Here is a 19,297-nt window from a genome sequence, read left to right on the forward strand (position 1 = left end):
CGCCCATCTCTTCCTATGCCCCTAGGGGGATACAGTTCTCCTAACAGCTCTCAGCACCCTTAAACTACATTTCCCAGGATTCTTTGCGGAAAGCCCTGACTCTTTAAATGCTGTGATGCTGCTTTGAATCCATAATGCAGATGGGCTCATAATTGCCATGCCTCTTCCACCACCACCAAAAAGTTTGTTCAAACCTAATTAGCCCCAACGGATCTGCATTTTTTTTGAAGGTCCACTAGATCAAAAGCTTTCCATGGTTGGAAAGAACTCTTTTCATACATGGACAGCTATCTGGCTTGTTGACCAGATTGGAAGAATTGACAAAAAAAAAAAAAGTGTGTATGTACATTTTAATTAAATGGCTACATTTGCACAGGTGCATTTACTGCCTGAAAAGGAGGCATGTTTTCAATATAAGTATAATTAATTGTATAATATCCATATGTTTACATTTATATATATATATAATGGTTTGTATGTTTTTATTGGGGATGCTAAGTAAAAAAGAAAAAAGACTGAAATCTTTCAGTCAGGTTTACTCCCAGTAAACCTGGTATATGATTACAGCTTTAAGTTGGGAACTCCTCAACAGACACCTAGGTATCAGAAGTTGTTTGAAACTCAACCTTGGTCACCACTTTTGAGCAATACCTGTTCTGCAGAAATAAAAGCTGCTCCTGTCAATGGGTTCATTCAGCTCCTGGCATGGTTCAGAAGAACATAAGAAAACTTTGCTGGATCAGGCCCACAGTCCATCCAGCTTGGCATCATGCTCTCACAGTGTCCTACCAGATGCCTGTGAGACTCCCTCAGGTAGGAACCAAGCACAAGAGCACTCTTCCTTCTTGTGGTTTCCAACAACTGATATTCAGAGCCATAGTTTCCCCAACAGTGGAGGCAGGGCGCAGCCATCATGGCTGGTGGCCATCTCTAGGCCTCTCCCTCCATGGATTTTGGAAACCAGTTAGACTTACTCCCTGGTCAATGGGTTTAAGACTACTGAACTGAACAGCTGGGCAAAACTCTTGGGCTACGATTGCAGCTTCTCAAAAGGAAATGTACGTCTACAATGGCCTTAATTTCCCAGATGTACAAAACAGTTTAATCCTATTGAGTGGACATTTCATCTCCTTATAAAGTTTCCTCAACCAGACTTTGGAACAAAATAAAAAAAAATTCCTTCAGTAGCACCTTAAAGACCAACTAAGTTTTTATTTTGGTATGAGCTTTTGTGTGCATGCACACTTCTTCAGATACACTTGAAACAGAAGAGTCAGACCCTTTTACCACTCCCATCAGCCCATCACCCATTCCCACCCCCCCACCCTCTGTATATACATAAGGGTCTGACTCTTCTGTTTCAAGTGTATCTGATGAAGTGTGCATGCACACGAAAGCTCATACCAAAATAAAAACTTAGTTGGTCTTTAAGGTGCTACTGAAGGAATTTTTTTTTTATTTTGCTTCGACTCAGACCAACACGGCTACCTACCTGTAACCAGACTTTGGAAGAAAGCTTTCGACAGCTATTAAACCAGGCTGCCCATGGCTTCTAGCCATGATGCCTATGCCACTGCCATTGAGATTGTGCTTCTGAATACCAGTTGCTCTGAAAACGCAGGTGGACAGAGATGCGTGGCACTCATGTCCTGCTTTCAGATTTCTCACAAGCATCTGGCCGACCCCTGAGAGAACAGGATGCTGGATTGACACATATCAGGCTACCAGGTTCTGATCAATAAACCCCCTGACAAATCATTATGGGGCTTCAGGCCATCTCCCCTAAAGAGCCTGCTATTGCGCTCCCCAAATCATTTGATCTTCTCTCTCTATATATATATTTTTAAAGATGCATTTCCTCTAGTTATGGATTGGCTTTGTAAAATGGGAGCAAATGGTGACTAGGTTCAGAAACATTTGAAGAAGACGGACTAGAGGAAGGTCAATAGACTGACTGTACATTGAATACGAAGCCATTTATGAAGTAGGTGCCTAGCACAGCACTGTTTCAGAATGTGGTAGGAAGACTTCATTGGCCTTAAATCTCCAGGGTGCTGCATCTGATTGAAAAGAACCCGATGAAAAATGAACAAAATCCTCCGGACTGCATAATTTGTTAATTATGCGTTTGATTGTCCCTGTACAATCCCCCGCAATGCCAGCGGGGTTAAACAGAACCATTGAAGTCAGACGAAAATAAGCAAAAATGGATGGTTTTTTAAGCTTACTATGGTGGTATAGATTTCAATTTCCTGGGAAAGCTGAACCATTAGAAATATATAGATATAGATATAGATATGCTTCAGAGTTTCTGTAAGATAGCTAGCTGCAAAACTGTCCCCAGTTGGTGTCGCATTTTTTGGGTGGCCACAAAATACCGCTGGGTGAATGTGAATCCTCACTCCGATCTCCTGCCACCACGCCAAAAAAAAAATCAAAAATAAAAATAAAAATTCAGGGCTCTTCTGGGTTGTTTTTTATTGCGTTAAGAAACAAAAACCATTAAAGCATTAAGACAGCCCTTTTATGTCCCTGCCAAGGGGTGTAGAGTTGATTTACAGGTACGCTGCTGGCCTGGGGTTCTCTATCGAACCGCCTGTCCTTATCCATCGGCCATTCTGTCTCTGCTCTTGTTTTCCCCATTTGTTTGTAAAGTTGACCAGGGAGAAAGTTCACCGGACAGCATGCGCATGCGTGGATCATTTTGTGTTTCACAGTGTTATATGGCTACTCCATGCCACTTCGGAGGATCTGGTTGGCTGCAATCAACATGACACTGATAATAAAGGCCATAGCAAAAGCGCATATTAAGCTTTTCCGTACACAAGTCTGTCGGTTTTGTTTTTGAGAGTGCACTAGGAGAGAAAGAGAGAGAGAGAGCATAATGACCTTTTCGTTTTAAAGTTACCATATTTTTCCATTTATAACAGGCATCCCCAAACTGCGACCCTCCAGATGTTTTGGCCTACAACTCCCATGATCCCTAGTTAACAGGACCAGTGGTCAGGGATGATGGGAATTGTAGTCCAAAACATCTGGAAGGCCAAAGTCTGGGGATGCCTGATTTATAAGATGCCCCCATGTATAAGGACCCCCCCATTTTGGGGGACTCAATTTTAAGGAAATGAAGGGAGATGGCCCAAAGTTGTTGAGCCCCTCCCCCCATGCAGCTGTGTGCAGGAAACACTCCCTAGATCAGGCACCCCCAAACTTCGGCCCTCCAGGTGTTTTGGACTACAATTCCCATCATCCCTGACCACTGGTCCTGTTAGCTAGGGATCATGGGAGTTGTAGGCCAAAACATCTGGAGGGCCGCAGTTTGGGGATGCCTGCCCTAGATCATTTCCTGTGCTTTAGCGGCATTGGCGGGTTGGCAGGAAGGCAACTTCCCCTGATGCCGCTGCGTGCAGGAAACGATCCAGGGACTCCTGTCAGCCAGCGCCCCATATCGCTCCCTGCTTGCTGTGGAATCAGGGAAAGCTGTGGGCCACCAGCCAGTTCCCCCAGTTCCCTGGACGCAGTGACATCGGGGGAAGCTGAGTGCTGCCAGCCTGCGTTCCCAGATTGCTCCCTGTGCGCAGCAGCATCAGGAGAAGCTGCGGGCCGCCAGCCAGTGCCCCAGATCACTCCTTGCTCGCTGCGGCATTGGGGGAAGCCACACACCCACCAACCGGGCGCACTGCTTCTCTCACCCCCCCCCATGCCACTATCCATGTATTGGACGACCCCAGTTTTTAGACATGATTTTTGAGTCAAAAAACCTCATCCAATACACGGAAAAGTACTGGACTTATCAATTTGCTCATTATTGATACATGTTATGCAGCATGCAGAAAGTAGCCCAGCCGTCCATTGTAATTACTTTGATTGGAATTGAGTTGGATGCAACCCAGAGTAGGCCCACTGAAATTAATGGACCTATGGTAGCAGTCATGTCCATTAATTTCAATGGGCCCACTCTGCGTATGACTAGGGTTGGGTGTGACCCATAATTACAAAGCCTTTAACCATGTGAGTCCAGGACCTTCACTTCAGAAACAAAGCCTGGAAATTTAGAATCTGAAATCTGGATGCATCTCTATGTACCGCCCAAAACGATGTGGCCCAAATCTGGGAAGACGTCTTCCGGGTCGGCACTCCAGCACATGACCCATGTGAGATTGTGGACCCGAAATTCAACTCGGGATTGCAGTGAGATCTTGGCCCGGAAGCCTGCAAGTCGCCCAAAATGGCTGCCATGCTCTTGTGGGGGGGGGGACAGGATGTCCTGGTTTTTCTGGGGCAGTTGATGGGCATGTCCCTATGCAAGAATGCCTTAGACCGCGGCACAGTTGCCTTAAGTTGCCTTTGGCATGTGAGGTGAGTGGTCTGAACAAACTATTCTGCCTGAGATATGCAAGAGAATCTCACCTTCAAAATCTGTTTGACAGTTGCCAGTGTTCTCATTTAAGCTCTCTTCCTCAGTGATGATGATGTTTTCAATATCTTTCATTGTTAAGTGGTCTTGGAACGCATGGTACAGTATATGTTTCAGCTCCTCCAGAGTTATCCGCTGCATGTCAAACTGTGGGACGTCAATGAGAACTTAGTTAGAATTGTCATTCACTCACTACATGTTGAGGGACCCAGGTGGCGCTGTGGGTTAAACCACAGAGTCTAGGGCTTGCTGATCAGAAGGTCGGTGGTCTGAATCCCTGCAAAAGGGTGAGCTCCCGTTGCTCGGTCCCAGCTCCTGCCAACCTAGCAGTTCGAAAGCACGTCAAAGTGCAAGTAGATAAATAGGTACCACTCCGGTGGGAAGGTAAACGGCGTTTCCGTGCACTGCTCTGGTTCGCCAGAAGCAGCTTTGTCATGCCGGCCACATGACCCGGAAGCTGTCTGCGGACAAACGCTGGCTCCCTCAGCCTATAGAGTAAGATAAGTGCCGCAACCCCAGAGTCGGACACGACTGGACCTGATGGTCAGGGGCCCCTTTACCTTTACACTACATGTTACCTTTCACATTTGAATCAGAACAACTACGCCCTCCCCCAATAAAAAACTTTTTGCCGAAGTTTGAGGGCCACATTATCTTGTGGCCAGGCTTCCTGGAGTTACGTGCCAATAACAGGCAGGCAACAGGCAAGCATTGGTGGCATAAAGGATGTGACACTCAACTTTCTCATGACTGTGAGGAATGAGGACAGGGCCGTCTTTAACCGGGGGTGCAAGGGGTGTGGGGCACCCGGGCGCCAATTTTTGAGGGGCGCCAGACACCCGCCACTGAAACTGCCTAAACTCTTAACTATCTACCTGTTATGAAATAATAAATAATTTTGATCAAGATAGAAAAACAAAATACATCTATACCTAGGTATTACCGAAATAAGAGACGTGGGTGGTGCTGTGGATTAAACCACAGAGCCTAGGGCTTGCCAATCAGAAGGTCGGCAGTTCAAATCCCCGCGACAGGGTAAGCTCCCTTTGCTCATTCCCTACTCCTGCCAACCTAGCAGTTCGAAAGCACGTCAAAGTGCAAGTAGATAAATAGGTACCACTCTGGCAGGAAGGTAAACGGCGTTTCCGTGCGCTGCTCTGGTTCGCCAGAAGCGGCTTTGTCATGCTGGCCACATGACCCGGAAGCTGTACGCCGGCTCCCTTGGTCAATAAAGTGAGATGAGCGCTGCAACCCCAGAGTCGTCTGCAACTGGACCTAATGGTCAGGGGTCCCTTTACCTTTATTACTGAAATGTATAACTACTGTTTCACTAAAGGGATTTCGACTTTGTGCGCTCATTTACTAAAGGTGCACCGCACCAGCGGTGACGCTTGTCATTCACAACGGCAGTGCTTGTCAGAGTAAATGACAGCGCTTGTCATTCTGAACGGCACCATGCACATGAAATTAACTCTTACAAAATATTATGTCACGCATTGTGTTGAGCTGCTATGTGGCAGCGGGGTCAGCGGCACCTTTGGCACAACTGATCTCGCGCTGCCTGCCTGCCGGTTGCATGCAACCCACGCGAGATCAGTTGCATGTAAAAGGTGCCGCTGAGCCCGAGTGAAACCTTGCAAATTCCGTTTTAATTTCATCACTTACAGTTCAAATTCGTTTAGAGAAATCGTTAAAAATTAATGTTTCTTTTCACTAATTGCCGGCATTTTCTTTGACTAACTACTCAGTACTTAGGGCTCTACTACACATGCATTTCAGCACGCGATTTTAGTTTTCCATTTCCGCAAAAATGCGCCTACAGCACGCACACACTATGAATTCTGCAAGCTCCATTTTTTCTTCATTTTACAACAAATGCTGAAGTTAATTTGGGGGCTAAACTAAATTTGGGGGCGCTGGGCAGATCTTTGCACCCTGGCGGCGTATATGCTAAACAGACAGCACTGAATGAGGATGTTGCTTTTTCACATACAAATATAACAGTTGGGGCAACTGTCAGCAGTCCAGGCAGTCCAGATATTTAGAGCTTGTAGTCAGAATGTGGTTGCAATAAGTCAGGCAACCCCAAACTTCGGCCTTCCAGGTGTTTTGGACTACAATTCCCATCATCCCTGACCACTGGTCCTGTTAACTAGGGATCATGGGAGTTGTAGGCCAAAACATCTGGAGGGCCAAAGTTTGGGGATGCCTGTACTAGAGAGAGAGGGAGCCATGTTCCGTGCTCCGTGTCTGTTTATGTGTAAATAAACTATCTTAGCCAGAATGCTGAGTTGCTGTGGTCTGTTACGCAACTGTGCAAGTATCTGCAGATGCTAAGAGTGTGTTGATGTACTCCCACATCAATCACTGGAAGTCCGGGGGCTGAGGAAGGCTCGGAAGCTCTCGAACGATCGCCCAGGAAACAGGGAACATGCCAGTCAGGCAGGGCCGGTGCTAGGGTTTTTCGCTCCCTAGGCGAGATCACCTTCTGGCGTTCCGCCCCCCATTAATAGAAAATAGAAAAAATAAAAATAGAAAATAGAAAAAAGTAGAAAAAATAAAAATAAAAAACAGCTGAGAGCTGCGGCAAGGTGGCCCCAGGCTCGCACTCCCCGCGTGCCTCCAGAGCTTCGCGTGGGGAGCGCGAGCCTGGGGCCGCCTCCACGGCGCCTGTCAGCTGTTGCTGAGCGGCTTCAGGCCGCTCTCCAGAGACACACGCGCGCCTCGGGATAGTGGCCTGAAGCCGCTCAACAGTGACAGGCGCAGTGGAGGTGGCCCCAGGCAGCACCGGGGGGCAGCGGACGGTGGCGGGCAGGCTGGCCAGTGCCCCCTCCATTTTGGCACCCTAGGCAGCTGCCTAGTTTGCCTTAATGGACGCACCGGCCCTGCAGTCAGGCATGTGTCTCTGCCAGGGGTCTCCTTGTGAGTAGGCCCTTTTCCTGACAGCAGTTTGGGGATGCCTGCAATAAGTAGACAAGTGTCAGCAGTTCAGATCCACTCAGATATTGACGGCTTGTGATTAGGATGCACATAAATGGGACAGTTTGTGGCTGAAAGACAGTTTATTGTAAGCTTCAGCAGATATAGAACTCGCTTACACATGTTAGTGGTCAGGATGTGGCTCTGTCACTTAAGCCAGTATGTAAATGCATAGAAATAAAGAATCAAATAAGGGAAATGTTGATAGGAATAATTAGGCGGTCGTGATAGAACCTTGCAGTACCCAGCCAATGGGGAGACAAGGAAGGGAACCTGCCACTCCAGGTAAAAGGAGTATAAGCTTATGTTTTGCCAATTTTGGGGTATGCCTGCTTTGGACACCTGCTCTTGCAAGAATGTTTTGTATTCAATAAATTCTTTGCTGCTTCACCCATTCTGCTCAGATTTTATTTTGAGGGTCTCAAGTCCCACTTCTAACATGACTGGAATGTAGGTTACTGCACAAAGGGAAGGAGTTCGTACACATGCTCCTCTCCATCTCCACCCTCCATTTGGGCAAGAGAGAGGCATGACAACGTTTCATGGTCTCATAGGGCTGTGCACAGGATTTGGTCAAACCCTGAATTCAATTAGGGCAATTTGGGATGATTCATGCCCTGTTCAGATCAGGTCAAGCAACTACAGTCATACCTTGTGTTGCGTCCACTGCGGGTTGCATTCTTTCGTGTTGCGAACACGGTGGACCCGGAAATGTTTACTTTCGGGTTCCGCTGCGCGAGCATGCGCAAAAGCATTCTGTGCACTTCGCACATGCGCAGAAGCGCTCAATCGCATTTTCGTGCATGTGTGAAAGCTCCGCTGAGGTTGTGGACTTTTCAGGGTTAGAACGGCACCGCGGAACAGATTGGGTCCGCAACCCGAGGTACCACTGTACAAATCACTACAGAGTGGACCAGGTTGTCCCGAATTATTTTGTAGCAATCTACAGCTCAAACCATTGTTTCAGAAGACCAGGCAGACAGTCTCAAATACGTTGCAATTATTAATTAAAATAACACACAGAACACAGGGCAGGTATCAAATCTGATCATAATGCACAGGGCTAGGGTAGAATGTTCTCACCTTAACCAAGAACCCCCTAATCAAAATGCTTGTGGAAGGTGGTGAAATCTTAGAATGAAGAATGTGTTTGGTGGCACTGGGGTGCCGTCATCCCCCCCCCAACCTCGACAGCCTACCTAGTGCAGAAAAAGTCTGTTTTAATTGGCAAAATCTCTTGTAGGTTCTCAAGCAGAAACGTTTCCAACTCATCTAACCACAAGCTGGAGATGTCTGGGAATAGACCTGGGACCTTCTTCCTTTTGTATGAATCATCAAATACATTTAAAAAAATGTGAGCAATGTTTTCATTCATAAGAAGAACCTGCTGGGTCAGGCCAATGGCCCAACTAGTCCAACATCCTGTTCTCGCAGTGGCCAACCAGATGCACCTATGGGAAGCCTGCAAGCAGGATCTGAGCACAAGAGCTCTTTTGCCTCCTGCTGTTTTCAAGTAATTGGTATAGAGAAGCATTACTGCCTCCAAGCATAGGGTCAGAGCATTGGCATCATGACTAACATCCACAGATAGCCATAAATTTGTCTAATCTACTAATGCCATCTAAGTTGATGACAATACAGCCTCCTATGGGAGAAAGTTCCATAATTTAACTCTGCACTCAACAATGAACTACAGTCTGGTAGGGTTATATACTGTGTTTCTCCGAAAATAAGACACCGTCTTATATTTATTTTTCCTGGGGAAAAACACACACTATGGCTTATTTTCAGGGGATGTCTTATATTTTTCCTCCTCCTCCTGCCGCGGCCGGTATTGCTGCTGTGCCTATCACTATGTCTTATTTTCGGGGTATGGCTTATATTCCTTGAATGCTTAAAAATCCTGCTATGGCTTATTTTATGACTACGTCTTAAAATAGGAGAAACAGGGTATAGGCAAATTTTCTCATCAGAATGGCTTTGTTCACTGGGGGACGGGACGGGGGGACGACATCATCCTGAGCTGAGCAATTATAAGAAAAAGCACACTATACAAGCATAGAATTGTAGAGTTGGAAGATAACGTGATGTTCATTTAGTCCAGGCATCCCCAAACTACCCCTTCATGGATCAATGCCTTGTCGTGGCGAAGGGGCTTGAATAACTCAGAGAAGCTATGAGCTATGCCATGCAGGGCCACCCAAGATGGACAGGTCATAGTGGAGAGTTTTGACTAAACGTGATCCACCTGGAGAAGGAACTGGCAAGCCACTCCAGTATCCCTGCCAAGAAAACTCCATGGACAAAGACAACAGGCATATAAAAGTTATGACGCTGGAAGATGAGCCCCTCAGGTCGGAAGGCGTCCAACATGCTACTGAGGAAGCGAAAGGAAAGTCCGATGCTGTAAAGAAAAATATTGCATAGGAACCTGGAATGTAAGAACCATGAATGGAGGTAACCTGGATGTGGTCAAAAATGAAATGACAAGAATAAATATTGACATCCTGGGCATCAGTGAACTAAAATGGAAGGGAATGGGCGAATTCAGTTCGGGTGACTATCATATCTACTACTGTGGGCAAGAATCCTGTAGTAGAAATGGAGTGGCCCTCATAGTCAACAAAAGAGTGGCAAAAGCTGTAATGGGATGCAATCTCAAAAATGACAGAATGATCTCGATACGAATCCAAGGCAGACCTTTTAACATCACGGTAATCCAAGTTTATGCACCAACTACCGGTGCTGAAGAAAGTGAAATTGACCAATTCTATGAAGACCTACAACACCTTCTAGAAATGACACCAAAGAAGGATGTTCTTCTCATTACAGGGGATTGGAATGCTGAAGTAGGGAATCAAGAGATAAAAGGAACAACTTGCAAGTTTGGCCTTGGAGTTCAAAATTAAGCAGGGCAAAGGCTAATAGAGTTCTGTCAAGAGAACAAGCTGGTCATCACAAACACTCTCTTCCAACAACACAAGAGACGACTCTACACATGGATATCACCAAATGGGCAGCATCGAAATCAGATTGATTATATTCTCTGCAGCCAAAGATGGAGAAGCTCTATACAGTCAGCAAAAACAAGACCTGGAGCTGACTGTAACTCAGATCATCAGCTTCTTATAGCAAAATTCCAGCTTAAACTGAAGAAAGTAGGAAAAACCACTGGGCCAGTAAGATACAATCTGAATCAAATCCCTTATGAATACACAGTGGAAGTGAGGAACAGGTTTAAGGATTTAGATTTGGTGGACAGAGTGCCTGAAGAACTATGGATGGAGGCTCGTAACATTATACAGGAGGCAGCAACGAAAACCATCCCAAGGAAAAGGAAATGCAAGAAAGCAAAATGGCTGTCCAACGAGGCCTTACAAATAGCGGAGGAGAGGAGGCAAGCAAAATGCAAGGGAGATAGGGAAAGATACAGGAAACTGAATGCAGATTTCCAAAAAACAGCAAGGAGAGACAAGAGGGTCTTCTTAAATGAGCAATGCAAAGAAATAGAGGAAAACAATAGAATGGGGAAAACCAGAGATCTTTTCAAGAAAATTGGAGATATGAAAGGAACATTTCGTACAAAGATTACCATAATCAAGGACAAAAGTGGTAAGGACCTAACAGAAGCAGAAGACATCAAGAAGAGGTGGCAGGAATACACAGAGGAATTATACCAGAAAGATATGGAGGTCTCGTACACCCCAGGTAGTGTGGTTGCTGACCTTGAGCCAGACATCTTGGAGAGTGAAGTCAAATGGGCCTTAGAAAGCACTGCTAATAACAAGGCCAGTGGAAGTGATGATATTCCAGCTGAACTATTTAAAATTTTAAAAGATGATGCTGTTAAGGTGCTACACCCAATATGCCAGCAAGTTTGGAAAACTCAGCAATGGCCAGAGGATTGGAGAAGATCAGTCTACATCCCAATTCCAAAGAAGGGCAGTGCCAAAGAATGCTCCAACTACTGCACAATTGCGCTCATTTCACACGCTAGCAAGGTTATGCTTAAAATTCTACAAGACAGGCTTAGGCAGTATGTGGACCGAGAACTCCCAGAAGTGCAAGGGGGATTTCGAAAGGGCAGAGGAACCAGAGACCAAATAGCAAACATGCGCTGGATTATGGAGAAAGCTAGAGAGTTCCAGAAAAACGTCTACTTCTGCTTCATTCACTATGCAAAAGCCTTTGACTGTGTCGACCACAGCAAACTTTGGCAAGTTCTTAAAGAAATGGGAGTGCCTGATCACCTCATCTGTCTCCTGAGAAATCTCTATGTGGGACAAGAAGCTACAGTTAGAACTGGATATGGAACAACTGATTGGTTCAAAATTGGGAAAGGAGTACGACAAGGTTGTATATTGTCTCCCTGCTTATTTAATTTATATGCAGAATTCATCATGCGAAAGGCTGGACTAGATGAATCCCAAGCCGGAATTAAGATTGCCGGAAGAAATATCAACAACCTCAGATATGCAGATGACACAAATTGATGGCAGAAAGCGAGGAGGAATTAAAGAACCTTTTAATGAGGGTGAAAGAGGAGAGCGCAAAATATGGTCTGAAGCTCAACATCAAAAAAACCAAGATCATGGCCACTGGTCAAATCACCTCCTGGCAAATAGAAGGGGAAGAAATGGAAGCAGTGAGAGATTTTACTTTCTTGGGCGCCTTGATCACTGCAGATGGTGACAGCAGTCACGAAATTAAAAGATGCCTGCTTCTTGGGAGAAAAGCAATGACAAACCTAGACAGCATCTTAAAAAGCAGAGACATCACCTTGCCGACAAAGGTCCGTATAGTTAAAGCTATGGTTTTCCCAGTAGTGATGTATGGAAGTGAGAGCTGGACCATAAAGAAGGCTGATCGCCGAAGAATTGATGCTTTTGAATTATGGTGCTGGAGGAGACTCTTGAGAGTCCCATGGACTGCAAGAAGATCAATCCTATCCATTCTTAAGGAAATCAGCCCTGAGTGCTCCCTGGAAGGACAGATCGTGAAGCTGAGGCTCCAATACTTTGGCCACCTCATGAGAAGAGAAGAATCCTTGGAAAAGACCCTGATGTTGGGAAAGATTGAGGGCACTAGGAGAAGGGGACGTCAGAGGACAAGATGGTTGGACAGTGTTCTCGAAGCTATGAACATGAGTTTGACCAAACTGCGGGAGGCAGTGCAAGACAGGAGTGCCTGGCGTGCTATGGTCCATGGGGTCACGAAGAGTCGGACACGACTAAACAACTAAACAACAACAACAACAATCCCCAAACTGCGGCCCTCCATATGTTTTGGCCTACAACTCCCATGATCCCTAGCTAACAGAACCAATGGTCAGGGATGATGGGAATTGTAGTCCAAAACATTTGGAGGGCTGAAGTTTGGGGATGCCTAATTTAGTCCAACCCCTTGCAATGGAAGAATCACAGTTAAAGATGGCCATCCAACCTCTGTTTAAAACCAGTGACGGAGAATCCACCACCTTACACTGAGAATTTGCAGTGGTTTTCCCAAGAGTTTACCTTTTCCTATAAATTTTATTATATAAATATTTCAGATCCTCAGTCTGTGGAGGGAAAAAAATACCACAATCTTAAGCAATGTAGAGGTCAAATCCTGTAACTCTGCAGCTGCTACGTAAAGGCTGCATATTTCAGAGAGAAAAAATAAGAATGAGCAAGCTGTTCTCGAAATGCCCACAAGAGGATGCCAAACACAGGATTTTTAAAAAACCCACAACACCTCAGTTTTATGAACGGTGGTTGTCATGAGTAACACTGCTTTTATATTCATTCTAGAAGAAAGTGCAATAGAGAAATATGAAGCTGCAAATTACCTGGCTTACAACTAACTCAACAAGCCAGCCAGGTGAGTGTCACGGAAGACACAGGATTAAAGCTGGAACATGCACTGCAACTGTTTGCCGCTATTTTTAGTAGCATCATGCCAGTGAACTGCCTAACAATCAGGGTTGTGTTTTTGGGGGGGGGGGCAGCAGTGGGGCGGAATCATGCCAACTTGCTTGATTACAGAAAAAATGCTTTCCCCCCACCTTCCTCAATCGGTGATTAGTATTCTGTGGGAGAGCAGCTGATAGCATGGGAATTGGCAGGTCATGAGTAAGAAGAGAAAAACAATATTCTGGTTAGAACTGCAAGCAGCAAACAGCAATGGCTGCTTTTAAGGTCATCATGAGAGGGCCCAGGATGTTTTCAATGATGGTACCTTGACTGTAGACTAGACTCCCCCAGAGATGAACATCCTGGCATCCACTCTGCAAGCAGCAATCTATACATTACCTTAAGTGTATAGCTTGCCCTTGAAAGTCTGATACTTCTCCTTTTGAAATAGCAATATGACTGTGGGTTCACACATCTGGGCAGCATCAATAGGAGTATAGCATCTAGATCAAGGGAAGTAATAGTACCACTGTATTCCGCTCTGGTCAGACCTCACCTGGAAAACTGTGTCCAGTTCTGGGCACCACAGTTCAAGAAGGATACTGACAAGCTGGAACGTGTCCAGAGGAGGGCAACCAAAATGGTCAAAGGCCTGGAAACAATGCCTTATGAGGAACGGCTTAGGGAGCTGGGTATGTTTAGCCTGGAGAAGAGAAGGTTAAGGGGTGATATGATAGCCATGTTCAAATATATAAAAGGAGGTCATATAGAGGAGGGAGAAAGGTTGTTTTCTGCTGCTCCAGAGAAGCGGACACGGAGCAATGGATTCAAGCTACAAGAAAGAAGATTCCACCTAAACATTAGGAAGAACTTCCAGACAGTAAGAGCTGTTCGGCAGTGGAATTTGCTACCAAGGAGTGTGGTGGAGTCTCCTTCTTTGGAGGTCTTTAAGCAGAGGCATGACAGGCATATGTCAAGAATGCTTTGATGGTGTTTCCTGCTTGGCAGGGGGTTGGACTGGATCATAGCTGCCAAGTTTTCCCTTTTCTCGCGAGGAAGCCTATTCAGCATAAGGGAAAATCCCTTTAAAAAAGGGATAACTTGGCAGCTATGGACTGGATGGCCCTTGTGGTCTCTTCCAACTCTTTGATTCTATGATTCTGTGAAACAGTAAGCTGTGGTTAACATTACCTGTGGTTTATAAACCAACCACAAACCATGGTTAACGAGCAACCAAGTTTATATAGCATAGCTAAAGCTAATAAACCATAGCTATGCTGCTGAGCTGAGTTTATACGTACACTAATGTTGGAGTAAAAAATGGGGGTCGCTGTGTTAGTTTTGCTGATTGTAATGGCAGCGCTTCCCTCTCATTTCGCAATATTCCTTTTACTCCTGTTGCATTATGGAACGTTTTTTTTAAAAAAAAATCAATCAATTAATATACCACCATGTCACACTAAATTTAATTCGTACCAGTGGGTATAGCATGTGACAGAACAGTGGTTGTCACTAGACGTGTCACCACCCTGTATCCACATAGATGCTTGTGTTCCTCCACGATTTACCTGTGAAAATCATGGGAAATACCTGCATGCCGGAATATGGCCCCAAATTTTATCACATGGCATCTCCCATCCCTAATCTTCAGGTAGGACTGGGAAAGTCATAGAAGTATAGAAGCACAGCACTGGAGAGTTGGAAGGGACTCCAAGCGCCATCTAGCCCAATGCAGGAATCTCATCTAAAGCACCCATGACAAATGGCCAATCAAACTCTGCTTAAAAACCCTCAAGGAAGGAGATTCCACAGCCTCTTGAGTGAGTCCGTTCTACTGTCCAACAGCTCTTCCTCTCAGAAAGTTCTTCCTGATGTTTAGTCCAAATCTCCCTTCTTGTAACTTGAAGTCATTGCTTTGGGTCTTACCCTCCAGAGCAGTAGAAAACAAGCTAGTTCCCTCTGCCATGTGACAGCCCTTCAGATATTTGAAGATGGCTATCTTATTTTATTTTATTTTATAAAAAATTAGTTTTTTCCATAACAAACATCATATAAAATAAACATCAATAAAATATCACAATGTGGGATTTTTCCAATCCCTTGACTTCCCTCTACCATCTCCATGGTTCCATTATTTTTGGTTATTTCAAGCATATCCAAGTTATATTTTCCATCTGTATATATCTAATTCTTATCTATCTTCATAATACTGTACTGCAAATGTTTTTAGAATCCTGCTGATGTATCAACTTGTATACAATGCTTTGACATATATGCAATAAAAATTTCCCATTCATTTTTAAATTTGTTATTCTTCTGATTCCTGAGTCTTCGTGTTAATTTTGACATCTCTGCATAACCCACCAACCTAATTTGCCAATCATTCTTCGTGGGATTTTTCCTCTTTTCAGCATTGGGCTATCAATATTCGTGCGGCTGTGGTTGCATACATAAATAGATTTTTATAATTTGGGAGTGTTTCCCTTCCTGTTACTCCTAATAAAAAGGCTTCTGGCTTTTTAACAAAAGTTATTTTAAGCATTTTTTCCCCCAATTCATTATATATCATTTCCCAAAAATTCTTTATAACTTTGCATTGCCACCACATGTGATAAAATGTACCATCTGCCTCTTTACATTTCCAACAAAGATGGCTATCTTATCTCCTCTCAGTCTCCTCTTTTCCAGGCTAAACAAAGCCAGCTCCTTCAACCATTCCTCATAAGGCTTGGTTTCCAGACCCTTGATCATCTTGGTTGCCCTCTGCACATGTTCAGAGTGTCTGAATCCCTGGAGAAGTGCTGCCATTTAATGTCAAGAATACTGAGCTGGAGTAATGAACTGCCTGACTTGGTATATGACAGTTTTCTGTGTATATTGCTATGGTTAAGCTGTGCAAGTTAACCAAGACACAGAAATAATAAATGATTGTTACAAGACAAGCAATGCGTTCCTTGGGGTTGAATACTGATCTCCTTTTACTTTGGCCAAGGGGAAAATGGTCTACCCCCTGAATACATAACTGGACTGCCCCTCCCTAGGAAAAACACAAAAGGAATCCCTTCTGTCCTAAAGGGATACTAGTAGGTCCTAGCACCTGCCTATCTGCAAGAGGCGAAGTTCTGTAACGAGAGCAAACTGTTAGCCATGAAATGGAGAGATGGGTCAAGTCCCTGGTGGTTGACTTGCAGAAAGATCTGCTCTCATATGAACCATCTTCAGTGGTGCATAAGGCAGGCTCGTTCTTCTCTCTCTCTCCTGGGAGTGACAGATGACATTAAAAAGAAATAATAACCGTCATCTGTTTCTCACTATGGTGGGAGGACACTTCCGTGAATCATACAAATGGCTTCGGTGTGGTTGGATGACCGTTTTCTGCTTTCTAGTACTGATAGTTGAGTTTGACCTTTTCATTCGATAGTGGAAATGGGACCCGAGAGTCTCAAGGTGGCTCTGGTAAGCTTTGCATTTGCTCTGATGTTTGATAACCTCCTTTCCAAGATGGGATGAAGGATGCCCAAACTGTTCAGGGAGCCATGCGGGAGTTTGGAATGTACAAATACAGTGGACCCTCGCAAGACGAATGCCCTGCAAGACGAATTTTTCGCAAGACGAATGCGTCTTGCGATCTGATGGTGACTCGCAAGACAAATTCATTTTGCGAAAAATTTGTTTTGCGAATCACGGTTTCCCATAGGAATGCATTGAAATGTAATTAATGCGTTCCTATGGGCAAAAAAAAAAAAGAAATTTCAATGCATTCCTATTGGAAACCGCGATTCGCAAGACGAATTTTTCGCAAAACAAATTGACTCGCAGAATGAATTAAATTTGTCTTGTGAGGCACCACTGTATTGCCACAAGGAGCAAAAGTTTGCACTACACACACACACACACACACACACACACACACACACACTGTGAAAACCTAGACATAAAAACTTTTACATCAATATTAGGATTCAAGTTTGATAAACCCAAATCTTAGGGAGAGGCATTTGCCAGCTCTTGCTACCCAATATCCTTTGGGTGTGAGATGCCAAGAATTGAAACTTGGACCTTCTGCATTCAAGGCACATGTTCTACAGCTGATATAATGTTCCTTTCTTCAATATAGTTTGGAACACTATTAATATACTATTTCATAATTAGCACTTTGTCATTTGGTCCCCAGGTAGAGTTACACTACACCAGGCATCCCCAAACTGCGGCCCTCCAGATGTTTTGGCCTACAACTCCCATGACCCCTAGCTAACAGGACCAGTGGTCGGGGAAGATGGGAATTGTAGTCCAAAACATCTGGAGGGCCGAAGTTTGGGGATGCCTGCACTACACCAAGGTGTTAGTACTAGCATGTTGTTGTTGTTTTGTTGTTTAGTCGTGTCCGACTCTTCGTGACCCCATGGACCATAGAACACCAGGCACTCCTGTCTTCCACAGGAGCAGAAGACTACTAGTTCCACAGTACTAGCATACAAACCCCCCAAATGGCTTGAGACACAAGGACCTAAAAGAACACGTTCTCCAACATCTCATACCCTATGTGTGAGGGACAGGGGATATCGCGAAGTCCCTCCCCTCCTAAGTTCAAGCCAATCCCCGAGCACAGGGGGAAGCAGAGAGAGTTCCGATTCCAGTGGGGAAGCAGGAAGTCGTGTCCGAGGCTCAGGCAAGGTAGAGGAGCCAGGGTCCCAGGTGGGACAGGAAGGGGCGAATAAGGGCGGGAGACCCATCCCCCCAACTCCGGAATTACGTAGAAAGAGGAGGGGAAAGAGGATGGGTCTGCCAAAGCTTTTGTGTTGGAGAAAGACGCGCCAAAAGCCATTAGGAGGTTCTGAAACCGACTGACAACATCACTCCGTGTAAATAGCAATGACTTGAGCACTGTAAATACGCAGCACCAATAAAAGAATAAAATGCAGAGCTGCGTAGCGTCGTTACTCTGAAGTAGTCCACTCCGGCCACTGTGACAGCAACCTCCTAATCCTTTTTGGGCTACTTTGGAGTTGCCGGGATGAGCGTGTCAGAGGCGGAGAAATGGCGGCAGATCGCGGAGCAAGCCCAGCAAGAACTGCAGCAGCTGTCGCTGCAGGCGCAGGGGGAATTGAAGGCAGCTAAAGAGGAGACTAAGAAGGTCCAGGACGACCGGCTACAACTTGCGGAACAGGTGAGAGCGCTTCAGGAAAAAGAGCAGCAATTAAGGGCGGTGGCGGTAGACCTCCAAAACAAGCTGGATGCAGAGAAAAACAAGGCGGGAGGGGCACCCCAAGTCCAAGTGCTGCCAGGAAGGAGAGCCGGGACCCTAGTAAGCAAGTTCAATGGAGACCCGAGGGAATTTCAGGGCTTTGAGACTGAGATTGTGTATGCTCTTGAGCTGCACCACGATGAGTTCCCTGATGATGAGCACAGGGTAGCGTTTATTGTGGAGCACCTTACCGGGGCAGCCAGGGAGTGGCTAAGACCGTTAATTGCAACAAGGAATCCTTGCATGAAGAATGTCAAACTATTTCTAGAAGGTTTGAAAACGATGTATTCGTCCGATAGTCATATGGATCAGACTAAGGAGGAACTTCATAATTTACGCCAAGGAAATATGACAGTTCGCGCGTATTGGGCGAAATTCACCATGCTGGTGCACAGATTGGGGTGGGAACTTGAGTCCCCCCCAATGCAAGCGGCGTTCTACTTGGGGTTGCATGAGGAGGTGAAGGATGAGCTCTCGAGAGGTCCAAAGCCCAGTAATATGGATCAGCTGAGCAAAGCGGCTCTGGCGGTGGGGGTGAGACAGGAATCCCGGTGGAGCGACAAGCAAGCAACGCGCGCAAAGCGGGCTTGGTTCCCACGGTCGCAGGAGAAGCCACTCCCCCAACAACCCTTTCAAGCCACGCCTGGGGCCAGTCAGGACCAGGAACCCATGCAGATTGATAGCGCGCGCGCGCGGGCTTTTCAAACCCCAGCGGCGCCAAGACGCAAGGAGGGAAGGGGTGGGAATTGCTTTCTCTGCAAC

General features: G+C 45.5%; 1 protein-coding gene across 1 annotated transcript in view; it reads right to left on the reverse strand.

Annotated features, from left to right (window-relative positions):
* Positions 1 to 1,952: 1,952 nt before the first annotated feature.
* CALN1 (calneuron 1) overlaps positions 1,953 to 19,297 on the reverse strand; it is an 87,361-nt gene continuing 70,016 nt past the window's right edge. The window contains exons 5-6 of the mRNA XM_088657765.1: positions 4,411 to 4,564; positions 1,953 to 2,855 (exon numbers count right to left, since the gene is read on the reverse strand). Coding sequence (XP_088513891.1) covers positions 2,728 to 2,855; positions 4,411 to 4,564 — 282 coding nt within the window. The 3' untranslated portion in view covers positions 1,953 to 2,727. The remainder of the gene's footprint in view (positions 2,856 to 4,410; positions 4,565 to 19,297) is intronic.

The sequence above is a fragment of the Zootoca vivipara genome, chromosome 14, assembly GCF_965207765.1.
Source record: "Zootoca vivipara chromosome 14, rZooViv2.hap1.1, whole genome shotgun sequence".
Taxonomy (NCBI): Eukaryota; Metazoa; Chordata; class Lepidosauria; order Squamata; family Lacertidae; genus Zootoca; species Zootoca vivipara.